The following is a 20,468-nucleotide window of genomic DNA, read 5'->3' as shown; positions in this document are numbered from 1 at the left end:
AGGATAAGTTCTAGTTCAAATTTCAGCATGAAACAAGGTTGAAAAATAAAACCTTTCGATTGATAAAACACCCAATGATTTGAAACCAAAAAGTAGAAAATAGACGAAATAAACCGTAAAATTGTATTTACTTCCAGTAACTAATCGAATTTTTTTATTCGCATTAATATAGCTTTTAAATTATTTTCATTTGAACAGGACTTCGAATGATATTGAATTCATTAAATTTGATTTTTACTGATCGTATGGCCACACATAACGAATTATCAGTACAAATTTTTGATTTTTACTTATATATATATATATATAAAATTCAAAACAAATATTCATGAAATATATTCATAGCTGCCAACTCTACCGGATTTTCCAGTAGACTGCTGGAGTTTGCTAGTTTCTCCTGGTCTACTGGTTTACTAAAAATTTTCCTGGTTTTTGTACATTTTAGAAAACTCCCTAAATTTAAGCAAGTTTCCTAAGCAAAAATCCCTATTGAAATAGATTATTGCTTGTTTGAATATCTAAGTATTACTAATGCATAAGTAAACATTTGTCAGGAACAAGTTTACTGTAACAAAAGGCATGTATTTGTTCTGTAATAAAGATATAATGCTATGTTATTTACAAAGAATTGTCATTTTTAATCAACAATTTTGCAATATTTAATTTCCAAGTCGTCGTCGTTTCATCCCCTTCACTTGCTTTTGTCTACCCACCTCATTTAGAAGTCATTCATGATTCCGAACTACTTTTTAGTACACTAGTACACACACTTTATCACTGTTATCGTGCCCAGTATTTATACCTGCTGAAACATATAAAGAAAGGAAAAGATATTGGTGTTTTCCTGTTTTTTGTAAAGCTTTAGATACAAAACATTTAACTTATAACTGTTCTCACATAAATTATATCGTATCGTATGTTTTGATGTCCCAGGGTATGGTGTTACTAAACACAAAAAAACTACTTTACAACCCATAAATGCATAATGGAACCTTCGTGGTGTTTACTACACCGAGGACCTTCCTTGGTATTTCCATGCACCTTTACAACAAATCTAAACAAGTTGTTGCCATTTTTGGTGTCAATTTACTATGAAATTTTTTGAGCAATGTACGAGAGTTGTTGATAGGTGTAAAACAATTTAAATTACAAAATTACAGCAGCATAAAATATTGAGACTGCTGTTTTGTCGCAGTAAAGTATTCGGAAAAAAATTTAATGAAGTTTTTTAAAAAATATAAATACATAATTTTTTTAATCAAGAAAAAAGAAGGTATTTTTTCCAATATTAAATATTGATTAATTTTATAAATGAAGTAAAGCGAATTTCTGGTCCTAACACAAATTTCTACTCGATAATACACTTTCTTAAGTCCGCTCAACTAGTTTCTTTACCTAACTTAACAGAAGCGAGCGAAACACAACACGTTAGTTATGTTACATGTAATTATAATTTTCTTTCTCTTTAATTATTTTTCTATTATATGAACAAATTAAACGTTATAAAAGTTATATAAACTGTACGTCCTTTAAAAGGAGAAAAAAAGACAAAATAAAAGCCACGCTAGATAAAATGTTTAACAATGTATCTAAAATGAAGAATAGAAATGAGAAATGAGTGCATGCATTGTATTGTGATGAGACGCATTAAATGAAATGAATAAAAACATGTATCATCATCTGCATTAAAATAAACTATATAATATTATATATTATTTAAAAGGATAGTTAAATTGTAAAGTTTATTTTTCTTATTTTCCTTGAAATCCACAGTTCCGAACAAATGAATAGGAAAAAAGAGCCCGCCTCGAACGAATTTTATATTCTTTTGAATAAAACTTAACAATTCGCTCTACCTACAATATATTCTGAGAACGTTTTATTATTTAAACAGTTAATTTTTACATATTTAAAACTGATTGAGCTGAGTTGAGTATTAGATTATAAAATAAGACAGTAAATAATCACTGTTGTTAAGATGCTAAATAATTTAATATTAACTGTTGTTGTTTTGACTTTTGTAAATGGTTTTAACGTGTCATGAAGTTCAGTCGATGCCGGTACTGGTGAACACTTAAAACCGTGCCCAAAATGGATTAAATGCACATCAGGAGTGAGAATAATTTTATGCTTAAATCTCAAGCACGTGCACTGGAATATTGTACTTTATCAATATGAGTGAGTAATTTCCCTAAGTGGCTATTCATAAAACAAGGAAGTACAATTATAGTTCTAATAAAATGTACTTGCACTTTATTATACTTTTGAATTTAAAAATCTTTCAGTGACTAGGTTTCAAATTTTAAAAAAAATGACTTTTTCAAAACAGAAATTTTTAAAGTATTCATTGCTTTCTCTTTATGAAATTTACCTTTATAGTTTTCAGTAAATTACACTTTTTAGGTTTTTCAGAATCAAGTTCTCAAATTTTTAACTTTATTACTATACTATATGCATATACTATATACTTTATTACTGTACTATAATATGTATTAGCACAGCATAAATTATAGAAATTTCGGTTTCATTGCAGTAAAATGTTGTGGAAAAAATTTACTTAAGTTCAAGGAAAATAAATATTTATTATAAGGCATTTATTTCAATAATAAATTAAAACTTTTGAATGTTATAAATATAGTATGGACAATTTTTTATCTGAATTAAATCTGATCTAAGCACGCTCTGACGTCAACTTAACTGGGTTTTTTCTTCTTACATGAACTTAGCAAAAACAATTTGAATAGTTGTATACGTGATATTATAATGTGCTTTCCCTTCAATACTTATTTATCCACAATATCAACAAATTAAACATAACAAAAGCTTAATAAACTGTGCGTCCTTCAAAAGGAAAAAAACCGGAAAATAGAAGTAAAAAAGAGTAAAAATTTCAATTTAAAAAATTTTTAGTAGCATGTAGAAAGAACAATATTGCTTCCTTAAAGAAATAAAAAAAGAAATATATAGATTGTATTGTAATGAAATGTAGAGAATGAAATGAATTCAATTATATTTCATCACATGTAAACAAATCTGCAATATCAAAATAAACATATTTTATGTTGATCAGAAAAATATCTCAATAGTGGTATTGTTCACCTTTCAGATTATTTTTTTTTAAAATCCAAAATTTTAAATAAAGAATAGGGAAATAGAGCTCCGCATCAAACAATTTTTGTATTATTTTTAACAAAACTTAACTATTCAGTCAATCCACAATGAGTTTTGATCACGTTTTATTGTTTAAACAGCTAATTTTTACATATTTAAAGCTGATTGAATTTAGTTTATATAAGTATTAGATAGTAAAATAATACTGGTAAATTATCATTGATGCTAAGATGTTAATTACTTCAATATTATCTGTTGTTGTTTTGACTATTGTCAATGGTATGCCTTCAAATTCGGACGATGTAGGTGATGGCGAGTACTTTAAAGCTTGCATGGAATGGACTAAATGCACATCAGAGGGTGAGAATATTTTTATGCTCAAATCGTAAACGCATGTGCTAGAATTAATATACCTTATATGTATGAGTTTAAAAAAGGATTATTTTCCTAAGAGACAATTCGTAATGCAAAGTAAAGCATTCATACTTCTAATAAGCTATGCTTCCACTTACCTTTATAATTCAACAAAGTATACTTTTCTCAATTTTTTTCTGAAATTTCCTAACTTAATTATCCAAATTCAGTATTTATAACTTCCGGTTACATATTTTTATTTTACTATCCTCGTGTCTCTTCAATCTAGTGAACGCAAATCTAGTGGACAGAAAACAAATTGAACGTAAACACAACAGTGTTCCATTCGTTTGCTAACCACTTTCATCTGTGTCATTCTAGGTGAAACATTGTTTTTATTAGAATTATTAATTTGTTTAATAAGAGAAAATTTAATTAGTTTAATGTAGCAGCTAAAGCTTTTATGAACTACTTCATTCTATTAACTTGTAAATATTTAATTGTAAATATATAATTGTAAATATATAATTGTAATGTATATAATTGTAAATATTTAATTGTAAATATATAATTCATTCCGAAAAATATTTATTTTTCAGATTTAACGCCTATATTTGCTTAAACTAATCAGTTTAAAATATATCAACTAATCAGTATTCCATATTCTAGTAATAGCTAGTAGTATTATAAACTAATTAGTTTAGTAACTATGCTATGTTTGATTAAACATATCTAAATAAAAAAATCTTAGTAGAAGAAACGATTAAGTGTCATTTTTGAAAAAATTGCGATTTCTCCAAAAAAAAGTCATATTTTATTCTTATTTAAATTTATAACATTCATTTATATTGCCAAATCTATTAACTTTTAAATACTCAATGGAAAAACCAGCAAATCGACATTATTTGTGGGAGAACCGACGCAGTGACTTGGCGACAAATGGTCAGAAAAGCAACCCTAATTTATCATTTGAGCGCTAAGGCGTTGGGAGTTAGAAGTGAAAAATTTGAAACAGTATCTTAAATACATAAATGAGGAATTTAAAAAAAAAATTTGAGAATCAATAATTGAAAAAAGAAAAGGAAAACTAGCCCTTAAATAGGAATTACCCAAAAATCGGAAATTGGGTTATTTTCGAAAATGTCATGTTGTTGTTTTTTTCTCTAACACGAAAACAATTTGATTTTAGGTAAGGACCGAGATGATGAGTTTAGTGCTTGTGTAAAGATGGCACCAAAGGAGGTAAAATTATTTATTTTGAAGTTGTGTACGAAGACAAATTTGTGGGAATATATAACATAACATTTTATGATTAATCTTAATTTATTGAAGTTTATAACACTAAAACAGCAGACATTTTTATCTACGTAAAACGATCATTGCTTTCATTAGAAAATAAGCTTAAGTATTTGATTTTTATTTCAAATATCTTCATAAATAGTTAGAAAAGGTTATTTTTAATAATTTGAATACCTTGCAATACATATAATGAAATTATATTTTGTATATAAAGTATTAGCCTTTTTCCAAGTTAAATAATAGCATACTATAGTACACTGAAGAGCCAAAAAAAACTGGTACAGGCATGAGTATGCAAATAAAGGGGTATGGAGCCAATCAAAGAACAGCGCTGCGATCGGCAACGCGTATGTAAGACAACGAGTGTCTAGCACAGTTCTTAGATCGGTTACTGCTGCTACAATGCCAGGTTATACAGATTTAAGTGAGTTTGAACGTGGTGTTATAGTCGGCACACGGGAGATGGGAGATAGCATCTCCGAGATAGCAATGAAATTTGTATTTTCACGCACGACCAATTCACGAGTATACCGTGAGTATCGGAAATCCACCAAAATCCCCAGACATGAACATTATTGAACATATTTGGGATGCCTTGCAACGTGATGTTCGGAAGATATCCCCACCCCCTCTTACTCCCACTAGCTTATGGACAGCCCTGGAAGATTCATGGTGTCAATTATCTCCAGCACTACTTCACACATTGATCGAATCCATTCCACATCGTGTTGCGGCACTTCTGCATGCTCGCGGGGGCCCTACATGATATTAGGCAGGTATACCAGTTTTTTTGGCTCTTCAGTGTAGATATCAACATAAGATTTTAAATAAATTTTACCAACTAGCTTTTTTAGCATTTTCCTCATATAAATTTTAGGCATGTTTGTTTTGGGTTGATTAGTGTTGGCAGAAAGAACACGCACTGAGATAGTTTATTACACGCAGTTTCTGAAATGTCAGAGTGTAGACAAGTTGGTAGTTTCTTTGTTGCAATCTTTACTTAGATGACAAGGTACAGAATAAAGAACTTGTAGAGTTTCCCACTTTAAAATAAATTCAGGAAAATTGGCTAACTTTGCAAATTTAAAATTGACGAAACTAAAATTGGTAATATTCTAAAGATAGTTTGTGTTGCTCACAAACGGCCTATTTGATGGATATTGAAAAAATTTGCTTTTTCATAGAGAGTTTTGTAATTATAATATTTGTTAAAACTTCCATTGTTTCGTATAATACTCAAGATGCAGACATTTTTCTTCTTATTTTTCTCTTGAGCAAAACATAACCTCTTTTTCTACCTCAGGTGTAATTTTTTTTACTTGTGTCAACTTCAAAAACACTTTCTTTTTATGTAAGGGTAGTTATAGAGACTTCCATGCTATATTACACTATAAAGTGGCTAGTGGGCTGAGCCCCCAGCTCGCTAACGCAAGCCAACCCCCGAAAATTGCTACGCAATCTTATATGGTTTGCTTCGCTAACCAAGCTCGCTTCGCTCGCTACTAACTTAAGTACATTACAAATGCACAAAATTCTAAGAAATCAAAGCAATCATTCAAATCCATATAACAACTTTTTTTTTTAAAAAAATTACACCTTTTTAGTAAATACTAAGTCATTAAAATAAATTTGAATTCAAATAAATGACATGTAATTCGTAAAACCTATTGGAAATGTGCTATAGTATTAAATCTTAAGATAAAATTTCTAAAACTGATATCTCTTTAAAAAGGTTAAAACTTTGCGTGAAAAAAAGCCCTTTCGACAAAATACTAAAATAGAAATCCATCGACAAAGACTACTCATTTCTGCCTAGCTTAATAGTATGAGATTGCCGCAGCTGATAGGGAAGAGGTCACATTTCGGAAGAGGTCACATTTGGTGAGAATGCTCTCTCTGGTTATTTCAGTTTCCGTTTTTAAAAGCGCTATATGTTGAGCCACCTCAACTAGATTTGGCATGTGAAATTTTTAGCAGCAATCATTGGTCGATTTTCTAGCGTTGCCATTCGGCGAATTGTAATGAAGCTCTTTTTGTCGCCGTGTAAGAGAAATATATATATAGATATCAAAGTCACATTACGATCTCTTTAACGCAATTTAAAACGACATTTATGCTTGTGAAAATGACTGCTTTAACCGTTTTTGACTTATATATGACGAGCGCGTGATAATCTGGGCATCCTCAATCATTATACAAAAACAAAGTCTAACATCGGCTAACTTCAAATATGATAATTAATTGGTACAAATGATATTTTAAGTTACGAAATTAAACACAAAGACGTGTTTTCTTCGAATAAACATTAATTTTTTTACAGAATTGAATTCCTGATCCTAAGAATACAGGGGACGCCACAATCCAAAAACTTCGGACAGGAGAGCGGTTCAAATTTTTAATCCCTTATTTTGCGCTTTGCACATCTCTCCATATCGGAAAAATTTTCAAGCAAATAAAGAAAATTATGCACAAAATTATAAAATTTGCTCAGTCAAAAATTAGTTCATGTCATTAATTAGTTATTAATTAAAGGTAAAAAAAAATTTAAATTATAGGAAATTGCAATTTTATTCGTAAAAATAAAAAAAATGTAAGCGAAATCGGTCGAGTAGCTCCTGAAAAATCAAATTTTAGGAAAGTCGTATAAAGAAAATTCAATATCTCGCGATCAATTCTACCGATTTCGTTCGAATTTTGAATTTTGCCATATCAAATTACTTTCCTTAAAATGATAATAGTTATACTATAGTTATACAAGTAGTTATACTATAAATAGTCATTAAAAATATTTTTACATGGAGATAAACAATTTTTATAATTTTGTTTGAAAAAGTTTCGCAAGAAGAAATACGCAAGAAGTAAAATTAACATTACCAATTTAGGCCGCAAAATAGTTATGCTATTTCAAATGGCGACCGAATTATTACTTTTACTAGAACGAATAGTAATTTTACTATAAAAACGATTTTTGTAATTTTTCGATTCTTTTAAAAATACGCAAAAATTGAAACTAATAAGTAGCTGCCACAAATTTCGTTCATATCCCAGACCAAAAAATTGAAAAAATATTTTCCAGAAGTCCATTACAACCCTTACAATTTTGAGAGTCAAAAATTCAAATCAATTGAAAAATAAAGTAATGTCTTTAGTCGGAGGTAATTTTTTGTACCTAATTTCGTAAATTAATTAGTACTAAAGAATTAACAGTTTTCAGTTTAATCATTGCATCTTAATCAAATCTTTCTCAATTTTAATTTTGAATTTTTGAAAGTGAAAATCTCATCACTAGCATTTAAGCTATTTAGAGTGATACATTTTTTCTTTCACTGTACTATTAACTAAATATTTAAGGCTTAACATAATTTTTTTGACAGAAAGCTGAGAAATTAGTGAAGAATATCGGAGCTTTTGCCGAAAATGAGTGGCCAGACATACCAGCAATATTTATAGATTACTGTGCCATGACCGAGGAAAAGAAGGTATGGTGTAAAAATTGCATTTTTACGACAATTCATAAAATGCCGACCAGGTGGCAGAGTGGTTAGCGTGTCTGACTGCGGAGCCATTGGCGGCGGGTTCGAATCCTGCTCAGGGCATGGACGTTTCTTTCTCTCTCTGTGTGTGTTCTATGTCCTTTCCTCTCTGTGTAAATGTGACCCGCCCTGTAAACGGATTTGTGGTTGTGTGACGTGGGTGACGCTGCTCCACCGCCATGGCTTTGCCACAGATGCCCACTGGGTAACGAGAAGAGAGTAGCAGTTCTGGCATTTCTGTGGCCAATGGGACAAACCCCTAGTGCCCGCCATTAAAAAAAAATTTTAAAAAAGTTTACAAAACTGATAAATTTTATTATTATAAAAACGTCTACAGTATAAAGTGCCTTTCATAGCCTAAACAAGAAATCATTTCAGGATTCTATTTAGAAGTCTATCAACTATGTTTTGAACTATTCTATTAAAATCAAGTGCATTTACTATTGAGTAGTGCATTTGAAGTGCATTTACTACTTTAAATGCACTTGTCTTTTCGAAAAACCGCGCATAAAAAAAGAAATTCCACTTCTTCTCTTACAAGGGAAACTAGGGAAGTGTGACTCGCCAATTTTGAAATTAACTAGTGGGATGTATGCCTTATGAGGAATAATTTTAGGGGGCAACATTCGTTTCGACCCATAGAAGGTCCTGTGAGAGATAAAAAATAAATCAATATATAGAAAAATCGGTATTTTATTACTTTAATGCAGAATATTAGTTATTGTAATTGTCTCATACTCCAATTAATGTGTAATTAATTGGTTAACTAGTTAATTTGCTAATTGATAAATTAATAAGCAAATTAATTAATTAATTATTAATTATTATTTTACTAATAATTAATTATTAACTAATTATTAAATAATTATTAAATAATTATTAATTAATTATTAACTAATTATCACTTATTAACTAGTAATTAGTAATTATTAATCATTAATTAATTATTATTAATATTATTAATTATTATTAATATTATTAACTATTATTAATTATTATTAATCAATTATTAATTTTTTAATTGATTTGCAACTACATACTCCAATTAATTCGGAAAATTTTTTGAAAAAAAAATTAAAAAATTTGATGTCAATTTTTTTTAAAAATTAACCTAACAGGTTTTTCTGAAAAACTACATATATATAAAATTTTCGAAATCAATTTTGACAATAAATATGCATTATATAGAACGTGAAAGTACCACAAGATTAATTGGAGTAGGAGATAATTACAATAACTAATAGTCTGCATTGAAGTAATAAAATACCGATTTTTCTACATATTGAATTATTTTTTATCTCTCACTGAACCTTCTATGGGCCGAAACGAATGTTGCCCTCTAAAATTATTCTTCACAAGGCACACATTCTGCTAGCTTATTTCAAAATAGACGAGTCGCACTTCACTAGTTTCCCTTGTTAGTCAGTATTTCAGAACACGTGTACTATTATCATTAATACTCAAAAGAAGTTGTGGACAATAATTTTAAGCACAACATGAGATTTCGTGTGTAAGGTGGTGCAAAACACTGATTTTGAGATAAACGCATTAAAAGACTATCCACTATCGTTAGTCTATCCACTGTTATCACCTTGTATTAAAATACTTTGAAAATAATTTTAGTAAAAACAAAAGTAAAGTATTTTTAGAAATCATTTGCTCACGAAATTTCACTGATAAACATAATAATATTTTTCACCACAAATCACTTTCGAAGAGCACCGATCTAAATAAATTTTGAATTTACAGCTGAACCGCAATCTTGTAGAAGAATCACTCTAGTAAATTTGAACTACCGCTTTTTTTTTATTTTTGCAAATGCTGAAAAGCTGCTACATTAAAAACCAGAATTCGAAAACAAAATTTAAAAGCGTTCATCCTTAGTAGCGGGACTTCCTTTTTTTTGTTCTCTCCCAGCAGCGGAGCCTTCTCCTTGGAATCTCCTCTCAACTGCTCAGCTTCAGCAAAGTGTAGGCGCCGGAGCTCTTTTACTACTGTTTTTTTTATTATTTATTAAGAAACGAGCATTTTATCAATATGCCTTCTTTAAAAAAAAATAACAATGAGAGGTGGCAATAAGCAGGGATTGGGGTTTCAGGCACAATGCTATACATGATTATCATTTAATAAGAAATATTCATGAAGTGCTTGCTTCCAAGTGTCACAAAATCGTAGTGGTCCTCAATAAACGTTATGGAAAATCTTGCAAAATAAATCCTTAAAGATTCCTAAAGTTTCAGAGAATAAGGGAAATCTTAGTTATTATAATTGGTCTGTTAAAAACGTCGAGGGAAAAAAGATCGTCTGCACGGTTAGTAAAGGGTAAACTATAAAATGTTAATTAATGCATAACTGTAAGCCAATAAATTGAAAGACAAGATGCGAATATTAAAGTGTGAGAAAGAACGTTTTGTTTAGAATAAAAAATAAGGAAGATTTGGATAAAGAAACAAGCTACTAAAGAAAATATATATATATATATATATATATATATATATATATATAACAAATAAATAAAAACAAGAAAACACGAAGAAAGTTAAGGAAAACAATAAGTTTCATTTATTCCGCTTAAGCTGCAAGTAAACAGAACTCATTAGATAAGTTCATAACGAAGAAAACAAAGAAAAAAAAAATTTTTTTTTTTTTAAATAAATTGTTGTTTGTTATTTTTTTACTTATTATTCCCCCCCCCCCTTTTTCATTTGTCTCTTACTTTTCTTTGTTTTCTTCGTTATGAACTTAAAATTGTAATAATGAATATAAAATTATATATATATATATATATATATATATATATATATATATATATATATATATATATATATATATATATATATATATATATATATATATATATATATATATATATATATATATATACATGTCAATTACATGCAATATGGAGGAGAACATGGCGGTGATCTAACATATTTTTCTCTTTTTAAGAATGATCTTTTTACTGAACTTGTGCAGGCCTTAGTAGATGAGTATTCAGTAAGTATTCGTTGTTACTAATTTTCTATGTTTAAATACTATTTTAAGACTATACATGTATATTGCAGAAAAAACAAGAAATTAAAGTGTTTGATATTTTGGTTTTCATAAAAACATTTAATTGGTATAAATGAGATTTCCATAGAAAAATCTTAAGCTATAGATTTATTTGGGCATACGACCAATATAATAATAAGAAATACATAAATTGAAATATTTATTAAAATTGCAATAAAATTAAATTTTACTCTGGTTTGTGATTGTTACGGGAAATAATTGTGGCAGCACTTATGTTTTAGAAAGTAATATTTCTGAATTTTCAATAAATGAAGCTCACTATTCTTTCATTTAGACAGGCATTTCACGCTTTGTCTAAAGTACACTTCAAAAAATACGCCTAAATTAAAGTGTATAAAGACAAGATAATTTCTGCTTGTCTGTTACACCAGCATTTTTTTAATTATAAATAATTCAAGGATTTATTTTTATACTCCTAATTATATTGGAAAGTGATTATATGTAACGATAATAGAGTCTAACTACCTGCCGTTAGATTCAAACTCATAGAGAGTTTTCGCTGTTTTATAAAGATAGTTAAACGAACGCTCAGAGGTTAACATTGTTTTAAAACATTGTTGGTTATGTATAGATATAAGAAATATGATGATTAATCTACACTACTTTTATAGCCAATCATTCTATAAAATTATTAATATTTTAAGATGAAGGAAAAGAAATATCAGGATGAAGTAATTGTTTATTTAAAAGACGATCATTTTTGAAAATTAGAAATAACATTTTGAAAGAAAGAAATAGAAAAAAACATTTATTCAAAATATATCAAAACAATAAGACGGAAAAAGCAAAATTTGTATTCTTTCTTGATATAGGTTTAAGTCAGTTGTTGAAGTCAACCATGCCTTCTTCTAGAAACCTTTTATCGCCAAAGATTTGGGCATGTTTTTATGTATATATATATATATATATATATATATATATATATATATATATATATTATAATAAGTTTGCAAATTCAGGAGGAGGTAGATAAATTATCTTTATAATATTTTGAAGAAATATATTTTTTTTTCTCTAAAAAAAATTATATATTTTTAGTCCACGTGTGGTGATTTTATGCAAGCTGTTTCATGTCAACAAATAACAGACATGAATGTGAGTATCACTTGGTATTTTAAATAATTTAATATTTTTATATTTATTTATTGAATAAGTATTTAATATGTATTAGTGCGTACACGACGTAATATGAGATGTTAGAATCAGAAAGGCTCGTTTTATATAGAACGTAATAAGAATAAAGTTATCACACATATGATCACAATCAAACTTCAGTTAGGGATTATTAGACTATTTCATGCGAGCATTAGATTTTTTATACGAAGAAATCAGAATTTTATGCGTTTTGAAAGTCAATTTTTGGTATTGTTCCGCTTAAAGAGGACGTGAAAATTCAATGAATTATTTTTGCTTCAGTGACGTTTAACCTACTGTAGTTATACGCATTACTGGTATTGTGCGAATAAGAAAAAAAGACTTTGCATATTTATGTAGATATTTATTATTGTATTTAATAAGTTTTTACTACCCCACAGTAAAGAAATAGTAACTCATTTTTTTTTTATGATCAAGCATATTCCACAATTAAGGACTCATGATCCACTGATTTTGAAAAAGTAACTTTCATTTAATTGATCTATCTGAAAATAAAGAAAGATAAAAACTTATTTTAATGATAAGGTTTATCTTAAAATTTTAAAATTTTGTCAGAAATGTTGTGATTTGCAAAAACGTTACAGAGATATGACAATAAAGCACGCATTTAGTAAAACTAACATGTATGGGGCGTAGAGCCGTGATGGTTCAGGGAATAGAGCGTTCACCTTCCAATGAGATGAACAAGTTTCGAATGCCAGCAATGGCTGGTCGATATGAGCTCCGCATCCGGCTTGCACCGACCACAGTGCTGACATAAATATCCTCGGGGAAAAACGGATATTGGGTTGGTGTCCCCTTTCCGTCAGGCTAACCGTGGGTGGTTTGCGTGGTTTTTCTTCTCCATATAACGAATTTCGGGTTAGTTCCAGCAAAATGTCCTCCACGAAGGTAAATTTTTTCCCAATACTTGATCCAGGAGTTCACTTGTCTTCTGGATTGGGTTGAAAATTTCAAGACTACGGACTTGAACATTAGCCGTCGCAAACCCAAAAATTGGGTCGGCTGTTCAACGACAGTTATAAAGTTAAATATGTAATGAAAGTTGATCCGTGATGGCTCAGGGGATAGAGCGTTCGTCTTTCAATCCGGTGACAAGGGTTCTAATCAAATCGATGGCTGATCGATATGAATTCTGTACCGGGATCGCACCGAGCACAGTGCTGACGTAAATTATCCTCACTTACTGGCACATTTAAACTATGATTAGATTATAACAATATTTTCTGTTGGCAGATTTCAGTAACTTTTAAATGTTAATAGGTAACTAAAAGGATGGAAACAATAAAATTTTTCCATAATAATTGCACTATCGTATTTACACAGCTATTCAAACAGTAATACGAGGTTGTTATTTGTCATCTAAAAATTATAAAAATTTTTAAAAAAAAATAGATAAAAACGAAATAAAATCATTTCTATATACGTAGTTTATTGTTTTAATTGACATTTTCTATATATTTTTTACGTTTATGTTATTTTATTTTAGGAATGCGTTATGAATTATTACAACAGAATTCATGCTGAAGGAAAATGCTGATGAATCAAATGCTAACATCGAACAAAAATGTTGCTCCATAAGGCAAACCTTGAATTTCAACAGTTCTACCTTTAAAATATTTAACATATGGTTACTTTCGGAGAGAGAAAAAACAATATTAATACATTTAAACAACAAATGCTTGGTTTTTTTTTTTTGTAGATTTCACATACTTTTATAAAATGCGTCAGTTTGAGAATCGCAATCTAAGGCAAAGTAACGACGAACATTGTAAAAGAGCCAAAATGATAACGCATTTACAAGTATATTGTTGTAGTCGTCGCCATTAAGGCAGAGGGGGTGCGATTGTTCTTGTTTTCCAGTGGCGCCATCTATTTCAAAGAATTCGACTTCTGCCACACCCGTTTATAAAGTGAACCCATTCATACATCCACAGATCGTAATTTTGACCTGAACCAGAGAACGATTGATTTAGCACCCATAGAGGCATAGATTGTTATGGGAACATGGAGGACTTTGTGACCAGACAAATTTAACTTGCAATATTCACCATTTACTAAATAGGGAGTATTCGGCCGCCTGGATTTGAACTACCGTTCTCACGAATCCTGCGTCCTGCCAACCAGGCTATCCCGGCCTTACAAATATATTAAATCAACTCAATTATTTCTTAAATTTTATACAATATTCAATGTATTAATTTTTTAAAGTATCATAAGGTATCTAACTTCATAATTGAACTTACATACAGTGTTTAAAATTTTTATTTAGTAAAACAAACAATGGAATTTATTTAGACATACAATCCACGCACTGTGTTAAAAAGTAATTAATGACTTACAACCACGATTATGATATAATCAAGATCACTTGAAATTATGATTTCATTTATCCCTACTGTCATTAAATAATACTTTTATTTATGATCATATTGCTTGCATTTAAGATTTTAAACTAGGCAACAAATAAATTATTGGTTTATTAATTGACTCGTTAGATTATGATTAAATTTAATCATAATTACTTGGGCTCGTACATTACGATAAATAATGATTAAATAATGATAATGAATATAATCGTGGTAATCAATGTTAGTAGTGAACGTAACTTTATTACTTGCTATCTTTTTCTTGTGAGAATAAATAATCCTTACCTTTTGAAATGTGAATATCAAAATATTTTTCACAATTCCTTATTATTAAGTTTACCTGCTACATAAATTCAATCATTTAAATATGTAATTTACTATAATGAAATTGATGTCTGCAATAAATCGCAATTGTAATCAATTGCTGTAATCCAAGACTGTAGTTTCCTTACAGAGTTGGATTACATTTACATAATGTTTGCAATTTATACTACTTACTAAGGAATTTATTCGAAGACAATGGGTCAAATCAAATTTATTTGGCGATTATTCATTAGTCAAAAACTAGCATAAACTAACGAAAAAATTATGAATAATGACTAAATTTGCCTAAAATTAGTTATAAAGATTAATTTTAGTTGTCATTAAAATTCCCATAAAAGATGCACAGTTTCGAAAACATTCTGCAGTCAAGAAAGTTACCGCCACATGAAGTTTGTTGCTTAAGCATCTCGAATATCAAAAAGATAGCTAATGGAAAATATTTGTATAGAAAATGCAATAGATAGCATCCATAATTAACTGAAAAAGTAATATTTGGCGTCTGAGACATAAAGGGAAACCGTATAATATTTACAATTTAAACCGGTTAGTAAACAATTTATTTGAAGAAAATGGGTCAAGTCTTATTTATTTGGTGATTATTCATTAGTCAAAAGCTAGCATAGGCAAACAAAAAAAATTATGAATAATGATTAAATTTGCGTAAATTAATTTTTAGGAATATTTTTAGTTGTCATTGAAATTTCTTTGAAGGAGAAACAGTTCTGGAAACAACCCGCAGTCGAGAAAGTTACCGCCACATGAAATTTGTTGTTTACGAATCGCGAATATCAAAAAGAAGGCTAGTGGAAAATATTTGTACAAAAAGTGCAATAGATAACATCCATAAATAACTAAAATGTTAATAATTGGCGTCTGAGACATAACTCAGAATATTGCACTTTTTGTCAAATGTGTCAGTAATTGTGGTGTGTATTTTGGGCTTACATCATGCAAGCTTGTCTCATCTTCCTGCTATCTGCGTTATGGTTCCAACTCTGGTGGGAAACAGCATAATATTTACAATTGAAACCAGTTAGTAAACAATTTATTTGAAGACAATGGGTCAAATCTAATTTATTTGGTGATTATTCATTAGTCGAAAACTAGCATAAACTAACGTAATAAAGGATGAATAATGACTAAATTTGCCTAAAATTAAATTTTAAGAATAATTTTAGTTGTCATTGAAATTTCTTTGAAGGAGGAACAGTTCCGGAAGCAACCCGCAGTCAAGAAAGTTACCACCGCATGAAGTTTGTTGTTTAAGCATCTCGAATATCAAAAAGAAGGCTAGTTAAAAATATTTGTACAAAAAGTGCAATAGATAGCATCCATCATTAACTAAAATGTTAATAATTGGCGTCTGAGACATAATTCAGAATATTGCACTTTTTGTCAAATGTATCAGTAATTGTGGTGTGATTTTTCGAATTAAATCGTGCAAGCTTCCCTCAACCTAAGTGGTTGCCTTTCCTAAGTGGTAATTCATAAAACAGGGAGGTACAGTTATAGTTCTAATAAAATTTTCTTCTATTTACTTAGACTTTATTATACTTTTGAATTTTAAATTATTTAGCATTATTACTTATTGAGAAAACACAAACGCTTTTCAAAAGAAGCGTTTAAGCTTTCTGCACGAGCTTTTCGTAAGATGTGCAATGTTCAGTAATTGTTCAAATAGAGCACTATAGTATAGCAATATTATACTTGAAATAAAACTTTTTATATGATTTTATGCTATGGTTTCCGTGTCTACATTAATCCTCGTATTTGTTTTAAATATTTTATTATCGTGTAAATAACATATTCTAGTAGTTCATTATCTACATTTGCTTCTGGCATAATATTGACAGGTATATCTTGAATGCACTTTGTTCCCACGTTTAAATGTTCTTTTTTGAACACAAATAGGCAACTTAAACTGTATTTACCATCGATATTTTCAAGAAAAATCAAATACTTTCTATGTATGAAATAAAGCCAGGTATAAATCGTTCATTTTTAATCTTGATTCATTTTATACTCGCAAATAAATTAAAATAGGAATAAAAGTTACCACAAGAGAGACTATAAGTATTTTCAATAACAACAGAAATAATGCAACGGCAGTATATTGGCTATGGTGGATTATGGTGGATTATTCTATAATTAAAGATTGAATTTGTCCCGTATGTCAATATATTTGTATGCGTCTGTGTCATAAGTGTCATGAATTTCCGCATTCTTAGCATGCTAAATTCCTAGCGTTCTCGAATTCGAGAATGAGAGGACACATTGCTGTTTGATCCCAAATCTGAATTAATTTAATTCATAAAACAAATTAATTCATTTTAACTTTTTTTATTTATATATATATTTTTAGCACACAATACAATATGCAGAGTAAAAAGAATAATAAATTGAATTATTTTTTATCAAATTTTCACGCACTATAATTTTTTGACGAGCAAATCTAACTAATATGTTCACAATAGGTCAGTAAAAAGATGGTCAAAATTCTCTCGCATTTGGCTATCTCTAAAACTTTTAAACAAATAATTATTTTTTAACACGATCTTGTTCAATAAAAGATAAAATTTTCCAAAGAAATATTGAATTACAAGGTAAGTAAATTTTTACTTAATTAACTGACAAATTACAAAATTTGGATGAGATCGATCGTTTAAACGTTTTTTTAATATAACTCAAAACCTACTTGATTGATATCGTTAAAACTTTGCAATTTTTCATTTAAAATTAGGCAGATTAAAACATATTTAATTTTTTTAAACTGCACAGTTCAGTTTTATCGGCTTTTCAAATGAAAAATAACAAATTAACACAACATAAAATTTATAAAAATAATTTTTTCCTGGAGAACGAAAAAGTTATTTTACTTGGAGGACATTTCTTATAATTGTATGCAAAAATGTTTCAATTCGCTTAAAAAGTAAACAGTGAAACATACAGGCTCAACTTTCGTGCACTTTCCAAAACAAATCATTGGGACAATATTTTTCAGATAGCGTTTACCCTGTTCTTTTTTTGAAAAGTAAAAACTTAAATCCATTGAAAAGGAAAGTGAAACTTGTTAATAGAAAGTAGTTTTTCATGTCTAATTTGTAAACTTAATAAACATTACTCAGTTATCAATGAACCAATCTTAATCTTACCTATCTTAATTTTAATTATGGTTTTTAGAAAGCGAAAATTCCATCACTAAAATGTAAGTCAGTTTGGTTGATATCTTTTTTCTTCATCTGTCTCTCTGTACTATTAACTGAAAGTTTAAGGATCAACAATATATTTTTTCTAAGAAAGTTAATAAAATGGTGAAGATTTTTGGAGGTTTTTTCAAAATAGAATGGTCTGTCTTGAAAACAGTATGTAATGATTACTGCACTATGGATGAAGGAAGACAGGTATTTCACTATACAAATCACTAGAAAAAAGTTGCAGCCATTTTTGGCACTAACATATAATAAAATTTGTCTGTCAGAGGGAAATAATTTTAGAGTGTAGTTCCCAGGTGTACTGTGTATTGTCACACCATAAATTATAGTCAATCCATGTAAAAGAAAACTGGTATATTCTTACTAGATATGCCGACAACTTCCAATTCCAGTATTGGTGGAATTTCTAAGTGATCATTGGATCGTCAATCACAACAATCCTGCATTAACTTTTACACCCTAATCAGGTATTTCTCTCCTACTGTTACGTTAGGGATCGCAACGTCATGGGTCAGGATGAATTTTGCATAGAGTCTTAATTTCTACCACTTCCATTCCATTAAGCCTAATTCCAATTGCGTTAACCCCTTAATTTTCAAGAAAATGGTCATAAAAGTGTCTATTTTGCCAAATACACGAATTTGATTAGTGCTGACATCTAGTTTAAAATAAACTAACTATCTACAATTACCTTAAAAATATCCTGGTATTGCCATCTGGTGTGCAAAATTAGAAATAAAATGTTTTCCGGGCAAAAGAAATGAATTAGTTTTATTCTTATTGGAGCGTTACTACTGAACACTCCAGCCTGGAAATTTCACGAGAGCGTAAATAGAGGACGAAACTTCACCCGGTCATTTTCACGGGAACGAGAAGGAAGGGGTTAATGTTGTCTGTACGATGTGCGTAGGGTAGATACTCAAACTAATGAATCGTTGAGTTGGTGCCCTCGAAATTAAAAGTCCTTGCTTTAAATTGCGTCGTAAAAACAGCTTTACTGACTTTATATGAATTATATCATATTGCAATATGTTTTGTTCTTACAGTTTTTGATGTTACTAATCGCAAAAATGGCAGCAACTACTTTGCACCAAAAAAAAAGGGCAGTGAAACATTTGTGTAGTTTACTACACTGAGAACTTTCCTCGGTATTTCATTGCACCAGTTTCGGTGTAAAAAAAAGTTACGACCATTTTGGTGTTAATATATAATGAAATTTTTTGGCAGTGTTTCAGAGTAGTTCCAATATGTATTGCCACAGCATAAATTATTGAAATTTTGGTTTCGTTTACGTAAAATATCGTGGAAAAAATTGAATTAAGTTCAAAGAATATAAATATTTAATAATCAATAAAACGAGGCATTTATTCCAATAATAAATTTAAAAATTTTAATGTTATAAAGTATGGAAAAAATTTTTATACCTGATCTTACCACTTTCTAACGTACACTTAACGGGGTTTTTTTTCATAAACTTAACAAAACCTAGCAAAAACAACTAGAATAAGTCATATACGTGATATTACAATGTGCTTTACCTTCAATACTTATTTTTCCGCAATATGAACAAATTAAGCGTAACAAAAGCTTAATAAACATACCTCCTTTGAAAGGAAAAAAATGTAAAATAACAGTAAAACAGAATAAAAGTTGCAATTTGAAAAAAAATGTCTTAATAGCATGTAGAAAGAACAATATTGCTTCCATAAAGAAATAAAAAATGAAATGTATAAATTGTATTGTAAGGAAATGTGGAGAAAAAAAATCAAAAAAATATCCCAATAGTTACATTGTTCCTTTTTCTGATTTTTATTTAAAATCCAAAGTTTAAAACAAAGAATAGGGAAATAGAACTCCGCATCAAGTGAATTCTGTATTGTTTTTAACAAAACTTACCTACTCAATCAATCCACAATGTATTCTGATCACGTTTTATTGTTTAAGCAGCTAATTTTTACATATTTAAAGCTGATTGAATTTAGTTTATATGAGTATTAGATAGTAAAATAAGGCAGGTAAATTATCTCTGTAGATAA

At 29.1% G+C, this 20,468-nt stretch overlaps 1 protein-coding gene across 2 annotated transcripts; it reads left to right on the top strand.

Moving 5' to 3' along the window:
- Window positions 1–1,868: 1,868 nt before the first annotated feature.
- LOC107454847 (uncharacterized) lies at window positions 1,869–14,955 on the top strand. Of its 2 annotated transcripts, none has more exons than XM_087162761.1 (6): window positions 1,869–2,178; window positions 4,655–4,707; window positions 8,139–8,243; window positions 11,247–11,294; window positions 12,411–12,467; window positions 14,017–14,955. In XM_087162761.1, the coding sequence occupies exons 1-6, from the start codon at window positions 2,175–2,177 to the stop codon at window positions 14,065–14,067; spliced, it is 318 nt and encodes a 105-aa protein (XP_087018887.1). In that variant the 5' UTR covers window positions 1,869–2,174; the 3' UTR covers window positions 14,068–14,955. The 2 variants fall into 2 exon arrangements, with proteins under 2 accessions (XP_087018887.1, XP_087018886.1); XM_087162760.1 differs by lacking the exon at window positions 1,869–2,178 and adding an exon at window positions 3,226–3,471.
- The last annotated feature ends 5,513 nt before the right edge of the window (window positions 14,956–20,468 follow it).

This window comes from Parasteatoda tepidariorum, chromosome 5 (assembly GCF_982258835.1).
Source record: "Parasteatoda tepidariorum strain Cologne lab strain chromosome 5, Ptep-v5.0, whole genome shotgun sequence".
Taxonomy (NCBI): domain Eukaryota; kingdom Metazoa; phylum Arthropoda; class Arachnida; order Araneae; family Theridiidae; genus Parasteatoda; species Parasteatoda tepidariorum.
The sequence above is the reverse complement of the archived record's forward strand: the minus strand, read 5'-3'. Positions and strand labels throughout refer to the sequence as shown.

Coding starts and splice junctions, on each gene's coding strand:
- LOC107454847 (XM_087162760.1), top strand. CDS start 3,342: ATGTTAATTACTTCAATATTATCTGTTGTTGTTTTGACTATTGTCAAT. Junction 8,244..11,246: donor CCATGACCGAGGAAAAGAAG/GTATGGTGTAAA, acceptor TCTCTTTTTAAG/AATGATCTTTTTACTGAACT. Junction 12,468..14,016: donor AACAAATAACAGACATGAAT/GTGAGTATCACT, acceptor ATTTTATTTTAG/GAATGCGTTATGAATTATTA.